The sequence below is a fragment of the Salvelinus sp. IW2-2015 genome, linkage group LG5, assembly GCF_002910315.2.
Source record: "Salvelinus sp. IW2-2015 linkage group LG5, ASM291031v2, whole genome shotgun sequence".
Taxonomy (NCBI): Eukaryota; Metazoa; Chordata; class Actinopteri; order Salmoniformes; family Salmonidae; genus Salvelinus; species Salvelinus sp. IW2-2015.
The window spans coordinates 23,663,666-23,687,234 of record NC_036844.1 but is presented as its reverse complement, the minus strand read 5'-3'; the positions used below and the strand labels follow the sequence as shown (position 1 = coordinate 23,687,234).

The 23,569-nt window shown below is 46.7% G+C and overlaps 1 protein-coding gene across 13 annotated transcripts in view; it reads right to left on the bottom strand.

Moving 5' to 3' along the window:
* Window positions 1-23,569, bottom strand: part of LOC111964081 (guanine nucleotide exchange factor VAV2-like) — a 262,685-nt gene that overhangs the window by 19,795 nt on the left and 219,321 nt on the right. For all 13 annotated transcript variants that reach the window (XM_070443611.1, XM_070443613.1, XM_070443619.1 and 10 more), the window contains exons 5-10: window positions 12,609-12,714; window positions 10,807-10,905; window positions 9,562-9,630; window positions 9,350-9,450; window positions 3,521-3,620; window positions 1,419-1,514 (exon numbers count right to left, since the gene is read on the bottom strand). In XM_070443611.1, coding sequence (XP_070299712.1) covers window positions 1,419-1,514; window positions 3,521-3,620; window positions 9,350-9,450; window positions 9,562-9,630; window positions 10,807-10,905; window positions 12,609-12,714 — 571 coding nt within the window. The remainder of the gene's footprint in view (window positions 1-1,418; window positions 1,515-3,520; window positions 3,621-9,349; window positions 9,451-9,561; window positions 9,631-10,806; window positions 10,906-12,608; window positions 12,715-23,569) is intronic.

The window sequence follows — 23,569 nt, the reverse complement described above, 5'->3', positions numbered from 1 at the left end:
CTCTGAATCTCCTGCCAGTCAGCCAGCCAGTCAGTCAGTCAGTCAGTCAGTCATTCAGCCAGTCAGCCAGCCAGCCGCTAGTCAGTCAGTCGTCAGTTAGCCAGTCAGCCAGCCAGCCAGTCAGCCAGTCAGTCAGTCAGCCAGTCAGTCAGCAGTCAGTCAGTCGTCAGTTAGCCAGTTAGTCAGACAGTTAGCCATCAGCCAGTCAGGTCAGTCAGTTAGCCAGTTAGCCAGTTAGCCAGTTAGTCAGTCAGCCATTCAGCCAGCCAGTCAGCCAGTCAGTCAGTCAGCCAGCCAGTCAGCCAGTCAGCCAGTCAGCCCAGTCTGAGATGAAAAACAAACCACACACTGCAGTCCCCCCATCATCACCTGCCATACGCTCCGCTCACGTCTACTCTCTTCATACCCACGTCATCAGCTAGCCCCACCTCATTCATTATTGACCTGGCCTGGTTAATTAATCCTGTTTTGAATCAGGCAGCCTGGCCAGCTTGTTTTATACATGACTACTGTACTAGCATGACTATTAAGGGAGAGTTCCCGGAAACAAGGCTCCATTGGTTGTTTGTGTGGACTGGAGTGGCCACACTGTGTGTATGTTTAAACCATGTCTGTGGACATCACTGGAGGTTGGTGGCACCTTAATTGAGGAGAAGTGGCTTGTGGTAATGGCTGAAGCAGAATTAGTGGAATGGTATCAAATACATCAAACACTTGGTTTGCAGGTGTTTGATGCCATTCCATTTTCTCTGTTCCGGACATTATTATGAGCCGTCCTGCCCTCAGCAGGCTCCTGTGATGAGCTTGAAGAGGACCAGGGTCGAGTGGAAAAGGAGGGACACCAGGATGTACACTGAGTGGCCACATGAGATTCAGCCTTAACAAACCTGTCACGTTCCTGACCTGTTTTCTTTTGTCTTGTATTTATTTAGTTGGTCAGGGCGTGAGTTGGGTGGGTTTGTCTATGTGTGATTTTCTATGTTGGGATGTTTGTGTTCGGCCTGGTATGATTCTCAATCAGAGGCAGCTGTCAATCGTTGTCCCTGATTGAGAATCATACTTAGGCAGCCGGGGTTTCACCTGTGTTTTGTGGGTGTTTGTTCCTGTGTCAGTGTTTGTGCCACACAGGACTGTTTCGGTTTTGTCACGTTTGTTTTGTATTTTGAAGTGTTTTGTTYACTTTCAGTAAATAATGAACACTAACCACTCTGCGTTTTGGTCCTCTCCTTCTGTCAGCGAGGACAGCCGTTACAAAACCTAGCACACTCAACCTCTATACCAAGAAATACTCAGGATTTTCTAATTGTCTGAAAGAATGTCCTCTTTTGTGAAGAGTGATGGTGCTGAAGAATTATGTGAATGTGTCACATTATTTCCATCGACGTTAATGCTTAAGTGTTACCACAAGATGTACTTACCTTGAGTAGGAGATGGTACTTTAGTACTCTCTGCATGGGCACTACCAACAGGTCCTGGAGCTTGAACTTCCCTTCCTGCACCTTCATAGTGCACTCCTACCAAAACAACAACAGAACTTTTCACAATACATATACTACACTGAACAAAAAATATAAACACAACATGCTACAATTTCAATGATTTTACTGAGTTATTGTGTTGTGTGACAAAACTGCACATTTTAGAGTGGCCTTTTATTGTCCCCAGCACGAGGTGCACCTGTTTAATGATCATGCTGTTTATTCAGCTTCTTGATATGCCACACCTGTCAGGTGGATGGATTGTCTTGGCAAAGGAGAAATGCTCACTAACAGGGATGTAAACAAATTTGAGAGAAATATGCTTTTTGTYRGTATGGAACATTTCTGGGATCTTTTATTTCAGCTCWTGAAATATGAACCAACACTTTACATMTTGCATTTATATTTTTGTTCAGTYTATWATGRATTCCTACAATGTATCAGAACATGGAACTGTGTAGACCAGGGATCATCCACTAGATTCAGCCGCAGGCTGATTCTTTTCTTGAATGGGTGGTCAGGGGGCCGGAACACAATACAAAACATTTCTATACCGCAAATTGACCGCAAGAAGATAATATTTTTGCTCAGAAAACTCAAATAAAATAGTGCATTCCAACAACAGTACCAACAGCTGTGTGTCCCTAGCCCCTACCACTTAGACAACAACTACACCAAGCCATTCAGACTGATACGGACATTCCTCCACTGTATAAGAAAGAAAAACACATTCCTCCCTCTCTCTGAATAATAGCCATAACAACGTCCTTGCTACTGAAAAGATAAACAACGAGCCATACAGCTGCATTATAATGCATTGAGTCAGACCATGAGCCATCGTAACCCAGTAGATACTGAATGCTTTCCTCTGCTCTACAGAAAGAGACGTTCATTGTTCACTGGGATTATCAGGCCTGATGTCTCTCTCTCTCCTGAGGGGATAACTCTGATTCTAATCACTTTTAAAAGCCACATTGTTGTCAGTGTGTGTGTGTGTGTAGTGTGTATGTGTATGTGTGTGTGTGTGTGTGTGTGTGTGTGTGTGTGTGTGTGTGTGTGTGTGTGTGTGTGTGTGTGTGTGTGTGTGTGTGTGTGTGTGTGTGTGTGTGTGTGTGTGTGTGTGTGTGTGTGTGGTGTGTGTGTGGGTGGTGGTGTGTGTGAATGCTCCGAGAGTGAGGCTGAGCAGGGAGAATCAATTCCAAAGCCCTCCTTCTATATGTCAGATAACAGGGTGATAATCATCTCCATTATGTCAACAGCTCCCAGACCCAATATCAGGCTTTCCCCCTATCCTACACCCTAATCTAATGTACCCTAATCCCCCACTTTACCACAGAGCTAGCCTTCTATCACTAGTAACTACCCTTCTCCTATCGTCACTTCTGATTTTGGTTTGGGTTTCGTTTTCTACAGAGAAGTTACTAGTTGAAGTTTTCTGTGTCCTCTCTCGGACACTCTCAAAGCCTTCCAGTGGCCTTTGGTTTTATTTCCAGACAGTCAGCTGCAATCAGCCGTGGTAAGGATGTATTAGTGTGGTTAGGGCTGACCGGGAGGTACTTGTCCCTCAGTGACAGAGGGGAGTTAATACAGTACTGTGCTGTAGATCTCTGCGTGAGTTTCACTGTGTTAGGAGGACATCCCCAGGCCTCAGGGCCGGGACCTAGGGACCTGTCTTCTACTGACACTAGTTGGGAACTGGGTCAGATATAAAAACTCGGAATTGTGCAACCCAGCAGCATGGCTGGGCCAGCAGTGGGCCATGATTTGATCCAGCAGGGGATTCCAGGTTTATCAGATCTTGCAGGACACTGCTGTTTGTCCTACTACAGTATAGTAGCTTTAGATGGAAGCCAAACTATCATTGTAAAATGGAATGATTCAAAACACCAAGGCTGGTTTTGAAGCAACTTTGCTCCAATGTTAGGCAGATATCAGCTGGGTGGTGATGGTGGGTGATGGTGATTGTATATGGTGGGTGATGGTGATGGAGGGTGATGGTATATGTGTGTGTGTGTGTGTGTGTGTGTGTGTGGTTAGTGTACCTCTACTTTCATCTTGACATCCTCCCGAGTGGTGATGAGCTCATCCAGTGTCTTCTGAGCGGTCTCCATGTGGCTGCAGTACTGGCCGTAGATCAGCAACCTGCACACAACATTACATCACCACCATTATTCTCACTCTTACGGTTTTATTACAAGCATATACTGTATTCTATTGTAGGGTTCCTGCAAAGGGTACACAATATCAACACAGTTCATCATAGACCAATATGCTTTGGACTCTAAGGACCAGTTTATTAGGTAATAACACATTGGGCCTTTGCCACTAAGGAGGAGTAAGCCATGCTAACAGAGTCAGATATCAAATAATTACTACAGTTTTAAACAATTCAGTGGGTGACCCATTTGCCACCATAGGGGGCAGATGTAAAATGCATATATTAATAGGAAAGTAATACATGAAGTGTAAAGCCAGGGCAATATTTTGAAGAATACACGAGTCTACCCAATAAGTCATAATTATAGTTTAATTATTGTACACTAATGAAAGATAGTGATTCTAATATATTGCTTAGAAGAGTTCTCTTAGGCAGAAAGTGTGTTCATTTGGGCCAGTGAGGATATGAAGGGCCCGTTCATTAGATGGCATAATGGGCACCTGACACAGATCGCTTCATCCAGGAACGAGTCCAAAGTAATCTTGCCTAGAGGATGGCACCGCGCGTGGCACAGATTTCTCTCTCTCCTTTTTCAAAGTAGGGCATTGGCATGACGGGCAGCGCCAAACCCCTCTGACGCTTTTGACAGTCTCTCTCTTAATTTGGAGCGGAGCAGAGCTGCCATTTTTAAGGTCTAATCATGTCTCTGACAGATCCTTGACGGTGACAAGAGCCCTGCTGCAGAGAGCTGGGAGACGTCTCCCATATTTTAAAACAACGGTGGTTATCTTCTTCTTTCAATTCAACTACTACAGAACTTCACTAAACCTTTTAACTTAATCCTCAACTTACAGCATAAGCCACTAATAGAGTGCTTTGACAATAGGAACTACCCTACCCACTTCCTTCTCCAAGCCTCTTACAGAAACAAAGTGCCTAACTCAGCACCTGCAGATTGCACAAACCCCCTTACAATGCCTACTAACTTATCCAACCTCTCCGTATCGCTTTCAACAATCACAAAATAACTAGATCCCCATGAGTAGGGATGAGTCATCCAGTGTCTGACTATCTGGCCGGCTCTCTCCATCCCTAAACCCCAGTAATGACTGGATGGTTGGAACTCAGGCCAAGCAACGTAGCTATGGCCACCCACTGTGAGGCTCTCTGCCTGGGCCTGGGTCAGAGACAGCGAGGCCTGGGGCTAACAAGGGCATGATTAGGGCCTGATCCACAACCAGGGAGACAGCTCCTCTCCTCTGATGAAGATTAATGGGGGCCTTGGTCAATAATGAGACAGCAGCCAGGCAGAGGCAGTTAGATTCAGCATCCTGAGGGTCCGGGGACAGGTGTCAGCCACACCCTCTAATGACACGTGTCACAGACCTAATTGAACATGAAGGTCTTATTTTACGAGGCCATTTCAGGAGCGTGATGTTGAAGGTAGAGGGACTGTTGGGGAAAGTGATATTGTGATGAGAGTGTGAGACAATGGATTACGGGTACATTAGACACACACTGAGACTAGACACAAGGTTTTGAATCCTTTTGGATATAAGAAGAATAAGACGGACGGACGGACGGACGGACGGACGGACGGACGGACGGACAGACAGACAGACAGACAGACAGACAGACAGACAGACAGCTATAAAGAAAGACAGAAAGCAGGGGGCGAGGGAGAAAGATATAGAGAAAACAGGAAGAGACAGATGAAAAACCTGCACAAGAGAGGAAGAGCTCAGCTGGTCGGGGGTTAGGCAACGTTCACAGCAGGGTTTCCTGTAGCCTGTGTAGTGTGTCTGGGACAGTGCCTCTGTGCCTGAGGGCCCACTTTCTGGAGCCTTTGCCACTTTCTGGAGCTCCTCCACCACCACTAAAAACACCCCAAAACCAGGCAGGAGAGGCGGCGAACATAGGCCATCCTAACAGAGATATTTGTCCCCTGCTCAGTGACAGGCCTCAACATGGGACACAGGGCCTGCTCTGACAATGACACAGCAGAGAGGACATGTCACAGTGCTAATGCTAATACTTACAGACCCCTCTAATAACAGGCTTTCTTGTTTCTCCAGTTCTAAAGGAGAGTCACTGTCTTTGTTCTCCCAGATACAGGCAGTGGAACAAAGGGGATGATTACACACACACACACAAACATACTGTTTGCACACACACAGATGACTGCACACACACACACAAAGCCATGTACACACACAGACATAATTAGCCCCTGAGACACTGACAGGCACAGCCTCTCCTGATGTCTGGACACATCTCACTGGGAGACATGTGCAGTTAAGATCCCTTAGAAACCAACAGGTACTACTTCTCTTTTCTCTTTCCCTTTAAATTTCTATGTTTCATTCCTTTGCTCTACGAGTGAGTGAGTGACTCAGTCTCTCTCTCTCTCTCTCACGCTCTCTCTCTCGCTCTCTCTCTCTCTCGTAGAGCAAAGGAATGAAACATAGACATTTAAAGGGGGCCTTGGTCAATAGTAGGCATTGTAACAGGGTTTATGAATCTGTGCAATTCAACTCTTAAGCTAACCCTAAAACGTCATGTTAAGAGTAGAGAAACTGATCCAAGAGTGGTAAGGATAACTCACAGGACGGACTGGTAAAACAATATGAGCCACCACTGTATAAAGCAGACCTCAACACCACAGAAACACCATGGACTGTACAGACGACTGCTCATGAACACATTCCCTTCATTACATCTCTCTCGTATAAACTAATGCATAATTGGATGGAAATGAATGTAATGAGGGTTCTGTTAACCAGACAATGTTCTAATGGCCATACAGACTGGATGATGATGATTCTATTTTAGACAGTCGACAGCATGGATCAAGGCCCCAAAGGGAATGAGCTCTCTGTGATGTTCAAGCAGCACTTTGTCTACAGGACGGCTTCTGCCAGGCCCTCAAAGAGCTTGACGTGTCATGGGGAAAAGGTGTTGAAGTGAAGCGGAAAAAGTCCTGATTCACTTGGCCTCACAGCGCCTGTCAAGACGTGTCCTAGACTAAATGTCCTACTGCGATGTGACAACGGCAAGAACCAAACAGTCTAGGGTTGTATTCATATGGCCATAGTTCAGTACAGTTCCAACTGCCTAAAGTACTAGAGAGGGACAAGAGAGAGGGAGTGAAGGCGGAAGATGGACGGTAAAAACAGCTTGTTGTGGAAACAACCCCTAAACGTCAGTCACTTTAGACTGAGGTCTCCCGTGGGAGAGAGGGACATGTTCCTCAGTCAGTGCAGTGTAAATTCCCTCTTTAAATTCCTCCTCTCTCTCTTCCGGTCAGTAATATCGCCCCTGCTGCAGCTACACAGTCTCTCATTATGGGAACGCCATCATGCACATTATTTCCGAGAAAATACAATTTGGAGTTACTGCTCTCCCCACCTCTGTAGGGAGTCTGCAGTGGCATTGGGATACAGTGTCAGGCTGGCGAGGAAATCTCCCATCAAACCAGAAGTGACAGGCTGCAGAGAGAGGTAATAATATTGTCTGACACGAAGCATTGGGACCTCCTCACCTCCACTGAACAAATCCAGCACACAGCAAATGGAGGGGAACGCTGGCGGCGCCCTCTGGTGAAACACTTCTCTGTTTGCCTCTAAGTACATATTACAGTGTTATCAGGGGTGCGGATTACTCCGGAAATGAGTTTGGGGTTTGGGAAAAGTGGCAAGCCGCCAATGTAAGGTATGGGAAACCAACATGGGGAACACTTAAAAAAGTAGTCTGCCTTCCTCTAAACAGTACATTAAGCCCGTCACCAAGCCTTAGCACCTTTTAGAAAAGGTGCCATTAGCTGCAGTGCTGTGGAGAACATTGACATTTTCATCATTCACTGGGCGCAGCAATGACAACTTGAAAAGCTTTTTATTCATTTCTCAAAGAGAAAGGACAAATCTGGCCTATTATTGCAAAGGTCACTGGGACTTAGAAGCGGAGATAACAACATTAATTAAACGAAGCCGGGTCCTTAGAACCAATCGACAAGGGGCTTTTATGAGAATAGAGCCATCTGAGTGGTGCCAAATCCCTGGTTCTCCAGGCTCTGTTACCGGGTAGAGAGCCAGCCACTCATAGTGAAACAACYGGAGTTTGTCTGTCAATCATCTTCTGAATACCAAAGGCAGCTGACGCATGGCTCAGCACAGCACTGTGTAAATCAAATGAATCATTTACCCAAAAAAACCTCTTGTTCCACATTCAGTAGAATGTCACAGAAGGTAAATATTAACATTTCCTGTCATTGACATCTTTCAATGCTCTGGTGATGGGAGGGCGGGAGGAAAGAGCTGTTTAGCCTGTTGCTAAACAGCATCAGCTCCTGCTTATGGCCCACGGTCTAGTTATGGGCCACCGCTTGGTCTGCCAGCTGATGCTACTTAAGGCCAGGCTTCCACATTACTATGCTGTGTAGGAAGTTCAACCTTCTACAAGTCACAACTCTAATCCTACACAGCATAGTAATGTGGAAGCCTGGCCTTAAGTAGCATCAGCTGGCAGACCAAGCGGTGGCCCATAACTAGACCGTGGGCCATAACTAGGAGCTGTGTAGTGACCTAAAAGTGTAGTATTTCAGTAATGTATTAGTGAAGAGCCCACATCACAGGCCTGGTTTAGCATAGCGTGAGAGAGTTGAGCTCTACGGACAGCTCAATCAGATCAGCAGTGTCAGCAAGATGGGGAGGAGGAGTTTGTGTTTGGGGAGGTAGTGAGGGGGGAGATTGGGATAGAGAGTGTCGTTGCCGTCACGCTAGCTCTGTTGTGATGCAGCTCTCCAAGCTCCCCGAGCAGCCTTGCAATGAGATAATTACCTACACAATCTGACAAACTAAAACTATACAAATCCACTGATGTCTGTTTGGGATGGGAGGACGGCGGCAAGCATACAGTACATCGCCCTTACCAGGTGTTTACTGTAATCAGATCACCATCCACAGTGTACACACAAACATGCTCATTCACACACACACACACACACACACACACACACACACACACACACACACACACACACACACACACACACACACACACACACACACACACACACACACACTTTCCGAGGTTTGGCTCCAGCTCCATGTGAATGTCCCAGAATAAGTCTGGATCAGGACTAACATTCCTGGAGGGCTGTCATGGCTACATCCCGTCATTACCAGAGCCATTATTACAATTACCTAGTGAGCAGCGCAGCGGGAATCACAACAGCACTCCACCATTTGCATGCAAATCATCATCCACAGTACTGTACTGCAGCTGGAGTGTTCTAGAGCTCCGACTGCCTCCTCTTCTATCCACTGTGTTTCATGAACATAGTAGAAGACAGGAATCCATGTCAACAGTATACACACCCTACACAGAACGCAGAACATGTAGAGGCGTCTATCTTCCTAAATAGTAATTGGTTATAATCTTTATTACAGTGTTACAGACCCAGTCAGCTATTTGCTTACATGCGTTTTAAATTCATTGACTTATTCTGTTGAAACTAATCCCATTTAGCCGGTCTTATCAGGAAATCGTGCATCTAAATCCAACTGCATGCACAAAGGGCAGCACAGGGAATACTGATCACACACACACATACACACACACATACACACACACACACACACATACACACACACACACACACACACACACACACACACACATACACACACACACACACCTCCTTGAGGTTACTAACCTTTCCTTGAAGTCTATGAAGATCTTCCCCAGACCGTTGCCTCCGCTCACCATGTTGAGGTCGATGGCCCTCAGCAGAGCAGAGTGGACCTTAATCACATCCTGTATAGATCCAGCACAACCACACTTAGCATGGTGGCACACTTCTTAACACAACCTCTACCATCAACACTGACACAAGGATCACTCTCATCATCACCAGCGTGTACTCACCTCCAGATTTACAAAGATGGCCCCCATGTCTTGTGGACTTAGAACTTGCTTCAGGGGAATCATATAATTCTGTACAATACCAAAACAGCAATAGTGAAATTAAAATACACAGGTAATTTGACCACGCATTTGTTGCTGAGAATTTTCCTGCACCGCAGGAAATGCAGATTATCTTTATGATTTACATAAATAAACTGGAAAATGCACTCTAACACACGGTTACATTAACAGTATTGCACTTTTCATGTAGCCTACTTTCGGCCAGCTAATAGCCTAACCACCGATCAATCAACATTATGGACTAAACGTTCAATTATTTTATGGTGACAATATCGGTCAAATGAAGATCCTCCATCTCTACAGTAGAGTTGTGCTTGACTCAAGCCGTTGATATTGTAGATACATCGGTGGTCGTGTAAAGGTGTGAATAAAACACCGGTTCAATTCAATGGCATGGGCTAGGCACCAAGGAAAATACATCTCAAAACAGACTTCACTAGAACGTGGTACTTCTCGGTGTTGCTAGCCTAATCCCTCTCTTAGACACAAGGACGCGTGCGAGCCGTCCGTTTAGAGTGCCCATGACATGCTGTGAATGCCGAGCACTGATTGTGTTTGCTAAACCGATGTTAACTGGCGCACACTTTCCCTGTCGTTTGACTAACGTCATTGTATGCTTGTCACATTACATAATCTTAATGATAACAAATAGATCTATTAAAATGCAATGAAGAGATGACAGCTTTATTAACCCCAACTTAATCAAGCCCAAACAAGTCCTCTGATTATAAGAAGGTGATTCTGGTTTAATTGGCTCAGCAAACACAAACACACCTTTAGTCTAATGGACCAGTGGATATTATTGACAAGAATATATTTCTCATCATGGAGAAGCTGCTGTTTATCCGCTGATCTAAACATCATTTACAACCTTGGGAGAACTGTGTGTGTGTGTGTGTGTGTGTGTGTGTGTGTGTGTGTGTGTGTGGGCGCGAGTGTATATCCATAGAGCCCTGGGGATCGGTCTCTTCCCATGGGACCGTGCCAATAATAAGCCCATCGACCTGCTCCACTGACATTTGTCCTCACCAATGAACCTGCCAATAGCTGACATTTCCACACCGCTCCCTGCCTGTGTCAGACGTGACAAAACATACCTACTCTAGCAGAAAGCTACAACCAACACTGCCAGCCACCCACCCACCGCACACACACAACTTCTCCCCACCTCCGTCCCTCACCCACCTTCTCAATGTCCTCCAGCGTCTTGTAGTACTTGGCCTCAGTCTCCTGGATCTCCACTAAGCAGCAGTTTCTCTTGTCGTCTTCTGTCATGCCCATTTTCTGTGGAGGTAATTAACGGCAGGAGAACTGATGCTGGGCTGTCATTTTGTCATTGTATGACACGTCACTGACAATGTAGTTCATGTGGCTAATTGTCTAATGATGGGTCTCAAATGCATGGGGCTGCTATTTAGTCATGCTCTGACAAGGTCTTTATTGCAAATCATATTGTACTGTACACATCCTGTATACACCGTTTACCATTCTATACAATGTACACTACTCATCATCCAAATGGACTTCAACATCTGCCGAATGAATGAGGTAACAAGGACACACGAAGGACGCAATGTATTTCCCCTTTGAGTTTCAGCTGCCCAATAGGGAGTTGTGACTGTAAACAGAACAGAGCCCGCCACCCCCAGAGGCCCCGCAGGACTGCATCCAAACCCCTCAATGGGAATTTGATGGCCATTTTTTATGAAATTATCCCAATTCTCCCTCCTCACTGCACTCCTACATGATCCAATAGAATATGATACTTCTGATGAACTGTAATTGCTGGGACCAGGTTGTGTAATGCGAGCCGATTGTCCGTGTTGTGGGAAAGCGGTGACATAAACACTGGAGCCGGGGCTTTGTATGAGTTGACTGCTGGCTGGCCAAGTGCTAATGAACATCTGTGTATGTAGCTCTGTATCAGGGGAACATCTGGGGCCAGTCACAGAGCAGAGGAGAGCAGAGACAACCCGGGGAGCGGGGAACGGCCAAGGCAAACGCAGCCGCCCGCCACATCCAGACTTATTTAGCCACGCAAACAGGCCCGCCATTAGGGAGAGGAGGAGAACGAGTACAGGGAAAACAAACAGAGGAACACAGAGCATTACTCATAGGGTCTACGGTTTGTGGGAGCTTCTCATGAGGCCTACGGCTGGGGGGTAGCGGGGAGAGGAGTGGGAGGCTGGCTAGCCTAACAGCATCAGATCAGTGAATCACCACGCAATGCAACACTGAGAGACAGTTGAAAAATATATATAAAAAACATCTGTGAATAATAATACGAACGTGCAAAAATCTCTGACATCATCTCTGTCTCAATTGTCTGTCAACAGTCTTGGTTGTTGTGTTGAGAGGAGTATTCATTCTATTGTGTCATCTGGAACCGGGCTGAATGTTAATTAGCAGTTCTGATAATACAATAGGGGGATAATCAAGTCAAACCACAGCCAATTAGAGACTCCCAGGCCCAGATCCAGCTGGGTAATAGAAAACAACCACCCAACCAGGGAGCACCGCTACAGAGCTGCCATAGGAACTGATGACAGCAGCGTTTTATCMGGGTTTTGATCTGGCATGTGGCGGCTTTTGATGATGTCACACAGAGAGACTGTCATGTTGTTGACGGTGATATGTTGACGTCACGGTGAGTCACACACACATAGGGGCAGATAGGGTTTCCCTTGACCTGTGCTGTACTGTAGGTCATTGATCTGAGGGGAAGGGGGTTGTGGGACACGTCAGTCTCAGACAGAGGATAGAGCCGGATGACAGATCGGTGAGTCAGGGCACTTACCTGCATGTATCTGATCTGCAGCGTCAGGAAGGGAAAACACAGCAGATGAGCAGGGCAGAACACACACCGACAGATAGATAGCATCATAAGTCAGAGAGGTCACACACACACAGAGACAGACACACCCATGCACACGGATAAAGAGACACGCAGAGAATGACATAAACACAAGCCAACACAAAGGTCTCACCATGGGTTGTCGTACTTCCACCTTGATGATGTCCTCGTAGATGTCATCTCCATCGTCCTCACAGGGAACACAGTCGTAGATGTCATCCTCCCCCACGTCATGCTCACTGGGGAACACACACACACACACACACAGTCAGTTATCCAATTTCAATTTCCTTTGAAAGGGTAGGCACTTAACACTGAAGGTTAACCACAACATTGAAATCAGATTTGGCACTTGACACTTAGTTGAGTGCTAAAGTAACTGTTGGTTCCCATTAGCCATCATCAGCAGTGCTGAGGAGTCAGGCAGTCAGGCCACAGTGGTGGTCTATGTCTGTTTCAACAACACTTCACACTGAGGACTCTTCACAACTACTCCACAAACATGCCTCTCTACCGTACCAAGCCCCTTACTATCAGAAGTTGAGGGTTGACCCAGTAGATAACAATGAGGTGAGATCCCATTAAGGGCTGAAACAGTACAGATCATGGCCAACAACCGAAAAGCATGAGTTGAAAAGCATTTCTGTACATTAACTATGTGGGGGAGTTGTGTGCATTAACTATGGGGGGAGTTGTGTGCATTAACTATGGGGGGAGTTGTGTGCATTAACTATGGTGGGTAGTTGTGTTAATTAACTATGGGGGGTAGTTGTGTGCATTAACTATGGGGGGGGGGAGTTGTGTTAATTAACTATGGGGGAGATGTTGTTAATTAACTATGGGGGGAGTTGTGTTCATTAACTATGGGGGGGGAGTTGTGTTCATTAACTATGGAGGGGGGAGTTGTGTGTATTAACTATGGGGGCTGAGTTGTGTGCATTAACTGTGGGGGAGTTGTGTTCATTAACTATGGGGGGTTGTGTGCATTAAATTGGGGGGAGGTGTGTTCATTAACTATGGGGGGAAGTTGTGTGCATTAACTTATGGCGGGAGTTGTGGTGCATTAACTATGGGGGGAGTTGTGTGATTAACTATGGGGGGGAGTTGTGTTCATTAAACTATGGCGGGGGGGAGTTGTTGTTCATTAACTATGGGGGAGTTGTGTTTATTAACTATGGGGGGAGTTGTGTTCATTACATACGGGGGGGGGGGGGGGGGTTGTGTTCATTAACTACGGGGTGGGTGGAGTTTGTGGGCATTAACTACGGGAGGGGAGTTGTTGGGCATTAAACTTACGGCGAGGGGATTTGTTCATTAACTACGGGGGGGGGGGAGTTGTGTGGCATTAACATAGGGAGGGGAGTTTGTGGGAATTACTACGGGGGGAGTTGTGGCATAATACTGGTGGGGGAGTTGTGGCATTAACTACGGGGGGGAGATGTGGGCATAACTACGGGGGGAGAGTTGTGGACATTAACTACGGGAGGGGGAGTTTGTGTTCATTAACTACGGGGGGGGGGGAGTTGTGGGCTTAACTACGGGAGGGGGAGTGTGGGTATAACTACGGGAGGGGAGTTGTGGGCATTACTACTGGTTGGGGAGTTGTGGCACTTAACTAGGGGGGGAGATGTGGGCATTAATACGGGGGGGGTGTGGCATTAATACGGGGGGGAGTTGTGGACATTAACTACGGGGGGGGGTTGTGGGCATTAACTAGGGGGAGTTGTGGGCATAACTACGGGGGGGGGAGTGTGGGCATTAACTACGGGGGGTGGGAGTTGTGGGCATTAACTACGGGGGGGAGTTTTGGGCATTAACTACGGGGGGGATGTAGGGATGTGGGCATTAATACGGGGGGGAGATGTGGGCATTAAACTACGGGGGGGGAGTTGTGGGCATTACTACGGGGGGAGTGTGGGCATTAACTACGGGGGGAGTTGTGGCATTAAACTACGGGGGGAGTTGTGGCATTAACTACGGGGGGGAGTTGTGGGACATTAACTACGGGGGGGGGGTGTGGTCTTTATGGGGGGATTGTGGGCATTAACTACGGGGGGGGAGTTGTGGGCATAACTACGGGTGGGGGAGTTGTGGGCATTAACTACGGGTTCGGGGGGGGAGTTGTGGGCATTAACTACGGGGGGGAGTTCGGGCATTAACTACGGGGGGAGTTGTGGGCATAACTGACGGGGGGGGGGGGGGATTGTGGCATTAATATGGGGGGATTGTGCATTAATAGGGGGAGTTGTGGGCATTAACTACGGGGGTGGGGGGGAGTTGTGGGCATTAACTACGGGGGGAGTTGTGGACATTAACTACGGGGGGAGTTGTGGCATTAACTACGGGGGGGGGGGGGAGTTGTGGGCATTAACTAGGGGGGGAGTTGTGACATTAACTACGGGGGGATGATTGTGGCATTAACTACGGGGGGGGAGGGATGTTGTGGGCATTAACTACGGGAGGAGGGGAGGGGGGGGGGGGGTTGGGGGGGGTGGAGGTGCATTAACTACTGGGGGGAGTTGTGGACATTAACTAGGTATGGGGGGGGGGTGAGTTGTGGTGAACATTAACTACTGGGGAGTGTGTGTCATTAACTTTGGGGGAGTTGTGGCATTAACTATGTGGGGGAGGGGGTTTGTGGATTCATTAACTACGGGGGATGAGTGGTTTCAAACGTACGGGGGGGGTGTTGTGACATAACTACGGGGGGGAGTTTGTGGACATTAACTACGGGGGGTGTTGTGACATTAACTACGGGGGGGTTGTTGTCGGACATTAACTACGGGGGAGTTGTGGACATTAACTACGGGGGCGGTGTTGTGGACATTAACTACGGGGGGGAGAGTTGTGGACATTAAACTACGGGGGGCGAGTTAGTGGACATTACTACGGGGGGACTCTCCATGACGACATTACTACGGGGGGAGTTTGTGGACATTAACTACGGGGGGAGCTTGTGGACATTAAACTACGGGGGGGGGGGGGTGTTTGGAACCTTAACTACGGGGGGGTGTTGTGGACATTAAACTACGGGGGGGAGTTGTGGACATTAACTACGGGCTGGGAGTTGTGGCATTAACTAACGGTGGGGGAGATGTGGGGCATTAACTACGGTGGGAGTTGTGTGGCATTAACGGATGGGGGAGGTTGTGGACATTAACTACGGGGGGGGGGGGGGTGTTGTTGGGCATTAACTACGGAGGGGTGTTGTGACCATTAACTACGGGGGGTGTGTGTACATGAACTACGGGGGGGTGTTGTGGACATTAACACGGGGAGTTGTGGACATTAACCTACGGGGGGGAGTTTGTGGACATTAACTACGGGGGGTGTTGTGGACATATAACTACGGAGGGGTTGTTGTGGACATTAACTACGGGGGGTTGTTTGTGGACATTAACTACGGGGGGAGTTGTGGACATTAACTACGGGGGGCTGTTGTGGACATTAACTACGGGGGGAGTTGTGGACCATTAACTACGCGGGGGAGTCTGTGGACATTAACTATTGGGGAGTTCGTGGACATTAACTCAGGGGGGAGTTGTGGCATTTAACTTACGGGGGGTGTTGTGGCGACATTAACTACGGGGGGGGGTGTTGTGGACATTAACTACGGGGGGTCTTGTTGGTGGACATTAACTACGGGGGGGTGTGACACAATAAGAATGAATACTCCTCTCAACACAAACAACCAAGGACTGTTGGACAGACAATTGAGGCAGAGATGATGTCCAGAGATTTGTTGCACGTTCGTATTATTATTCACAGATGTTTTTTTCATATTATTTTTCAACTGTCTTCTCGTGTCTGTTTTACTGTACTTGGCGAGGGGGAGTTTTGTGGGACTTTAGAACTTTTGACTGAGTGTTCGGGAACTGGTGAGTCATTGAACATATCGGCTTGGTTTGGGGGAGTCTGTGGGCAATAACTTATGGGGGGAGTTGTGGACAATTTAACTACGGGGGGGGGGGTGTTGTGAGGCATTAGGAGCTACGGGGTGGGTGAAGTTCGCTCGCAACGATTACACTTTTACCGCTGCGTGGGAGTTGTTGTTGCCTCTCCCGCGGTACATCTACACTCACCGGCAGGTGGGCGGAGTTGTAGCGGCATTTCTACTTGGGTAGGGGAAGTATACTGGCTCGCGCCCAATACTAACTACGGGCTCCGGGTGGGAGATTGTGTGTAGGGCAATTAACTCCCATATAGTTAGGTTAGGTGTATAACATTAAGACTCTTAATGGGGGGAGTGTGTTCCGGGTTCTAGGTTTATTAGCTTACTCGGTGGTGCGCCGTTTGTGTGACAACTAACGCTTCTACCTGGCCTCGGGCACTATTATGGCGGACGAGGCTTAACCGTGTATGTTGCGTGGGCGTAATAAGTTCTGGATGTGGCGGGCGGGCTGCGTTTGCCTTGCCGTTTCCGCCTCCCCGGGGTGGTGAGTACTTTCTGTGGCATTAACGTATTGGGGGCTGGGACGTCTTCGTGACATTACTACAGGGGGGGAGTTGTGCTTGCTGGCACTTAACTACAGGGGGAGTTTGCTGAACTGGCCCCAGATGTTCCCCTGATACAGAGCTACATACCAGATGTTTCCATAGCACTGGCAGCCAGCAGTCAACTCATACAAAGGCCCATCGGCTCCAGTGGTTTAGTCACCGCTTTTCCCACAACACGGACAATCGGACTCGGCATACACCAACCTGGGGTCCCAGCAATTTTAAGTTCATCAGAAGTATCATGATCTTTTGGGAGGTCATGTAGAGAGTTAACTGCTAGTGAACGGGAGGGAGGGAAAGTGTTGGTGGACATTAACTACGATAATGGGTTCATAAAAAAAGGATGGACCAGTTTCGATAATTGTTCCCATGTGGCGGGTTTATGTGAGAACTGACCGAGGTCCTGCGGAGCTGCTGGGGGGGGGTGGCGGCTCGTTCGTGGTTGGTTAGCAGTCACAAGAGCTCGAGTTGCTGCTATTAGGGCAGGGCATTCAACTTGAACAACTTCCAAAGTGGGAGAGAAGGGGGTAAGTTGTCGATTGTTTCGCTCCTATTAACCTGGGATGGGGGGGGGGTGAGGTTTGTGTGCGATAACTTACTGGGGGCATGATTGTGGTTTCATAACTATGTGGGGTACCTCATCATTCGGCGAGAGTTGATGGTTGATAGGTTTTTCCACTTTAATACTATGGTGGGGGAGTGAGTTGTATGTGTTCAGTATTTTAGAGTAGCCTATGGTGGGAGACTGTGTTCAATTAATGGAACTATGGGGGTGGGTGGTAGGGGGTTGTTGGGGGGAGAGTGGGGTGCAAGAGCGTATGTTCATGTGTAAGTGCCATTTAGCGAGTAGCTTACTCAAGTCCTTAATCCAGAGAATAACGTCTACGAGTCATTCATACATTTTACATATGTGGGTGGTTACCTTAGCAGTGAACAAATCAATACCCCAATACATCTGCTGATATTTACAGAGCATTCATGCATACTTACCAAAAACGTGACCTACCAAAGGCTTATTTCCACCTAGTGAGTGTGTGTGTGTTGACCTTAAATAGGCTGTGTGTGTGTGTGTGTGTTGTGTGGTGATGGTGTGTGTGTTGTGCCGCCCATGCATTTGAGACCCATCGATTTAGACAATTTAGCCCACTTGAACTGTTACATGCCTGTGAGTGACGTTGTTCATACAAATGACATAGATAGTTGGACAGTGTGTGTGCGCGCCTGTGTGTGTTTTATGTCAAGTGTGGATTTACCAGTAAGGACCCAGTGACCTGGCCCACCTCCGCGTAGTTGAAAGCTTCAGCGTATTACATATACACACACATTGGAGCACCAGACGATCAGAGATCGAAATGGGCAGCACCGGCGAGGAGGCGCACCGCACCAGGTTCCAACACAGGCACATACAGAGTAGAGGCAATCATCGCCCACACTCAAGCCCATCGTCCCTCTGGGGCACACACAGGTCTCGTCTCAGCCTGGACCGTCCTAATAACCGCCTGACAACCACACAACGGTGTCCTTCCACTGCCCATGACTAAACCACTTCTCCTCCTCTTAGGACCTTAGGAACCAGTCAGGGAACACAAACACGCTGTTATATGGCAGATTGTTGCTTGCATTCTCAAGTGGTTTCAGACTATGGGTCGTGACGGGTATCCAGCCAGCACAGGCAAGCCGGGCAACTCACCTTAGACCAAACCACAGCGAAGCTCCCTCAACCCACCCCTCCTACACCCTTCGACTTTTCGCCTCCCTCTCTCTCTGGTCTTTAGGGCCACCATTCTGAAGGCCTCTGTCAACATCAAAACACCATTCTATGCCGCAATTCTTCGCCTCAGGGAAACACGGAAATCCTGACAGAGGCTCAAAAGCTGTGTATCAGATTTCCTTTCAGCTAGTATATATCAGGAGGGTGGGGACAAAAGATAACACAAAGCAAAGTGAACTTGCACGCCCTGACATACAGCATGTGTAGGAATGAGGTTAGTAATTGAACTGTTAAATCATAGAAGCAGCGTAAACAGAGAGGGAATTAAGAAGAGGCAAGCTAAGAGGTCTAATCGTGAATATATGTTTTTCCAATTGAACGGCTTAAGTTCCACAACATTTCTGGAGTAGCTCGTCTACGCTACTATACTGTACTTGAGTATAAATAACAACCCAACGTGGATTACTCTGGCTTGATCAGCCTGGAGGGTAAAGGGAAAAGTGGGGAGGACTATGTTGCTATTGTGTTTGACGGCATACTGACTGCGTCTAATTACCATTAATTAGTAGAGATGCCCACATCACATGCTCTCACGCACTGACCGTGTAGTCTGTGTGATCGAAGCGTGCGTGTGTTGGTGTGTGCGTGTGTGTGTGTGTGTATTGTGCCTGTGTCGTGTGTGTGTGCTTCGATGTGTGTGGTGTGGTTCGTGTGTGTGTGTGTGTGTGTGTGTGTGTTGTGTGTGTTGGTGTTGTGTGGCTGGCTAATCGTGTGTGTGATCCGTTGGTTTCTTGTGCTTTCTGCTTCTAGAGTAGGTATGTTTTTGTGCACGTTCTTGACACAGGCTGTTGTGTTTGTGGGGCGTGTGTAGCTGTGTGTGGATGACATGTGTTGCAGCATATTGAGGTCTAGTGTGTGTTACAGGCTGGCTGAGACTTGTGGGTGCAGTGTAAGTGAGGCCTCCAAGGCCATCTTCTGCTTTCTCTTAGTAACTCCTCCCTTTGCTTACTGTTAACATTCCTAGACTCCTCGGCCCCTGCCTACTGTAGGCGGATCGCTAAGAAACTCCTCCCCCTCTTACTGTACATCCCTAGAACTCCTCCCCCTCTTACTGTACATCGCTAGAACTCCTCCCCCTCTTACTGTACATCCCTAGAACTCCTCCCCCTCTTACTGTACATCCAGGGTTTCCATATTACCATACCACCACAGTAGAACAGTCTTTTCCATATTACCATACCACCACAGTAGATCAATATTTTCCATATTACCATACCACCACAGWAGAACAGTCTTTTCCATATGACCATACCACCACAGTATACATTTATTTTCCATATTACCATACCACCACAGTATAAATGTATTTTCCATGTTACCATACCACCACAGTATACATTTATTTTCCATATGACCATACCACCACAGTAGAAATGTATTTTCCATATTACCACAGTAGAACAGTCTTTTCATACTACCACAGTAGAACAGTCTTTTTCATATTACCATACTACCACAGTAGAACAGTCTTTTTCATATTACCATACTAACACAGTAGAACAGTCTTTTCATATTACTGTCAGGTTTTGGCCAAGACTGTTCGGGTTTTGGTCACTAGATGTCCCCATTGCACCTTTTTTGTACCTTTTGTTTTTCTTGCTCTAATTATTGTTTGCACCTGTAGGTCATTCCCTTGTTAGTATTTAAACCCTGTGTGTTCCTCAGTTCCTTGCTCAGTGTTTGTAAGTTAGCACCCAGCCCCAGCCCAAGCCTTGTTTTATTCAGATATTTCTCTTGTTGGATTTTCCAGAGGTTCTCTGGTTTAGTTCTTGTGTATTATTTGAGGAGTCTTTTAGGTTTGTTTTTCCCTGCTGTTTTTTACCACTTTGTGGAGTTTCTTTTGTATTTTGGAGGATTTCCATTTTGTGCCTTTTGGCTTTATTTTTGGACATTGTGGATTTAGTTTCTTTGCCTGAAGATTTTGTTCTTTAATTAAACCACCATCTCWAGTACTGCTGTGTCTGCCTCATCTTCTGGGWTCTGACYATTATTAGTGACTGTTTCTCGCACCGGGTCCTGACAATTACCATACTACCACAGTAGAACAGTCTATTTCACATTACCATACCACCACAGTAGAAATGTATTTTCCATATTACCATACTACCACAGTAGAACAGTCTTTTCCATATGACCATACCACCACAGTAGAAATGTATTTTCCATATTACCATACTACCACAGTAGAACTAACTATTTTTCACACTCCCAACATCTAGTTATATTGTCAGGATTGTGAGAGTTAATATTGCTATCAAACAGTTATATTTTGTGTTCCAAGGTGAGAGTGAATTGTTGCTCTGAAAAGGTTAAAAGCAAACAAAGACGTCTTTCCTATACACTGGAATTAATAGCATAGGACAAAAATGTAATCTCATGTGATGTATTGTGGGCTTGGTTACCTCTGACTTTCCTCATTTCCCACCTAACGGTGACTTGTTACCTTTGTGGCTGGCTGAATAGAGAAAACAGATTAAAAAAGGAGAAGAAAAAGAATGTGACTACCTCAATCTAATATTCACAATGGTCCTTCTCCTTGTGTGGGACTGGTTTGAACTTTTAATTGAGGTGATGTGGTGTCACTCTCAGTGATGTGATTCCTGTTCCATCATTAGGAGGATGTGACTGCATACAGAGGAATTCTGGGACAGCACACTACTGCCATGTCTGAGCTACCCATCCCAGAGTGCATTCTGTTCTGAAGGCACTCATGACCCCACAGAGATACGTGTCGAGGGGATGGGCAATATTTGGGAAGAAATCCCATTCTTGCCCAGAACCCTAAAGACAGGCATTAGCTGACTGATGGTTAGTGCAGTGATCTGTATGGGATGTTGTGAGGAGGAACAAGAGGAACTAGCTCCTGAGGGGATCTGTGTGGATGGGGTTGAGGGCAAGTGGTTGGAGTATGTGTGCAGAATAGTGTGAGTAACATATCTGATGGGGAGACATAGAATTAGAAAGTGGAATGGACATATTTGTGAAGGAGTTTAGATGAGTGTGGATGCATGTGTGTGTATTTGTGCGAGTGTGTGTTCGCGCACGTGCACACGCATGAGTGTCTGTACAAGAGATATGATAGTGTGTGCTTCCTGCTCTGCTCCTCTCCTCAGGAATCCTGGATTGTGAGCAAATGTTCTGCCTGATTACACAGTGCAGTTTCAGAGGTCCAGAGTGTTAGCACGCAACAGTCCTTGTGGCCTCTGCTCTTCTGCTCTCACTATGAGGCCAGAGGAGAGGAATCACTGGAGGGGACTTTCATCCAAGGCTACATATGGCCCTCCAGGCCCTCTGGGTTACTGGTTTCCAGTAATAGAACGAACATACTGCAGTTATTACATTTTTCAACGTAATCATACAGATATCTTGGCTCGGAAAGTGAGGTTGTGAGGTTGAATGAGGTTTTGATGTTATGATCCTGTCTTGTGGTGTCAGGCCATAAAGCTACATATTAAATCACACGTCTGGACATTGACCAGGGCGCTACAGCAAGCCAGGCTGCTCTATGTTGGCTCGGCAAAGGTCTGACCACCACCTGGTAAAGGGTCACTTCAGGCTTTGACTTGTAAGAGCCTGAGATTAGAGATGAGAGATTTTGAAATAGATCCAATGGAAGTAGTACAGTCACATTTCACATTAGTGTGTAGTGTTGGAGAGCTGCATCTCTGCTGAGCGAAAAGTCAACTTTATGCCAACTTCCACTCTCTTTCTGTCTCTGCAGAGTGCAGGGTGTGCAGACCAAATCCAATGGAAGGTCATTCTGAATTCCACCACCAGGCTGGGGATGCAATTACTGACAAATGTGTGTGTGTGCAACTGTACAAAAGTGGATTTAAATAGCCAGAGACATATGACTGGGGCCAGCGCATTAGTAAGCTAATGGATAAATAAACAGATTTAGTTTGGGTGGAAACATCTTGCTTTCCTTCTCTCCCTGATACAGTCAGAAAGTTTGGGGAAAATAAAGCACTTTCTTTCTCATGAAGTTAGAGAGGTTTCTGCCATACCATCTTATTAGCTGTGACTATATCAGCTCTCAGAGACTGTCAGAAAATTGAGCAGGCATCTGTGAGGGCTATTTCAAGGCAATGTTCCAATCCTCTTCTTTAGAACTTATCTGTGCTGGTAGATGCCAACTTTCTCTATACAGAGCAAACCTCAGGACACTTTTCTCCGTGGTAGCGTGGTAACGGGTGTGGTCGGCCTGTCGGTGCGGCTGGATTTTAGAGAACATTTTAGGTAGCCTGGTGGTTAAAAGTGTTGGGCTAGTAACCGAAAGGTCACTTGTTTGAATCCCTGAGCCGGCAAGGTGGAAAAATCTGCTGTTCTGCAAGGCAGCCCAACAACAACTGCTTCCAGGGCACAAAAAATGTCTATTAAGGGGGCAGCTCTCTAACTCAGAGGGGTGGGGTCAAATGCAGAAGACACGTTTCGGTTGAATGCATTCAGTTGTGCAATGACTAGGTATCTCCTTGCCGTCTTGGCAGTGTGGTGTAAAGAAATGTTTGAATATTTAAACCAATTTCCTGCAATTCTACAAATTTCTCCAGGGAATTGAGAGAAATTGTTTCAGTTTTACAGCTAATTTCCTGCAATTTTACACATTTTGCAATAGAGATGAGAGAAAATGTTTCAGTTTTAAAGTGAATTTCCTGCAACTATAAGCATTTTGACATAGTTAATGCTGTGTTCTTTTGCTTAAACATAATAAACATAACAACATCAATACTACTAAATTCATTGTTTTGGGAATGTTCAATTCTCCCTGACAGCCTAGCATTGTTAGTTCTCAAAGCTTATATTATAAAATATATAAGACCTATATA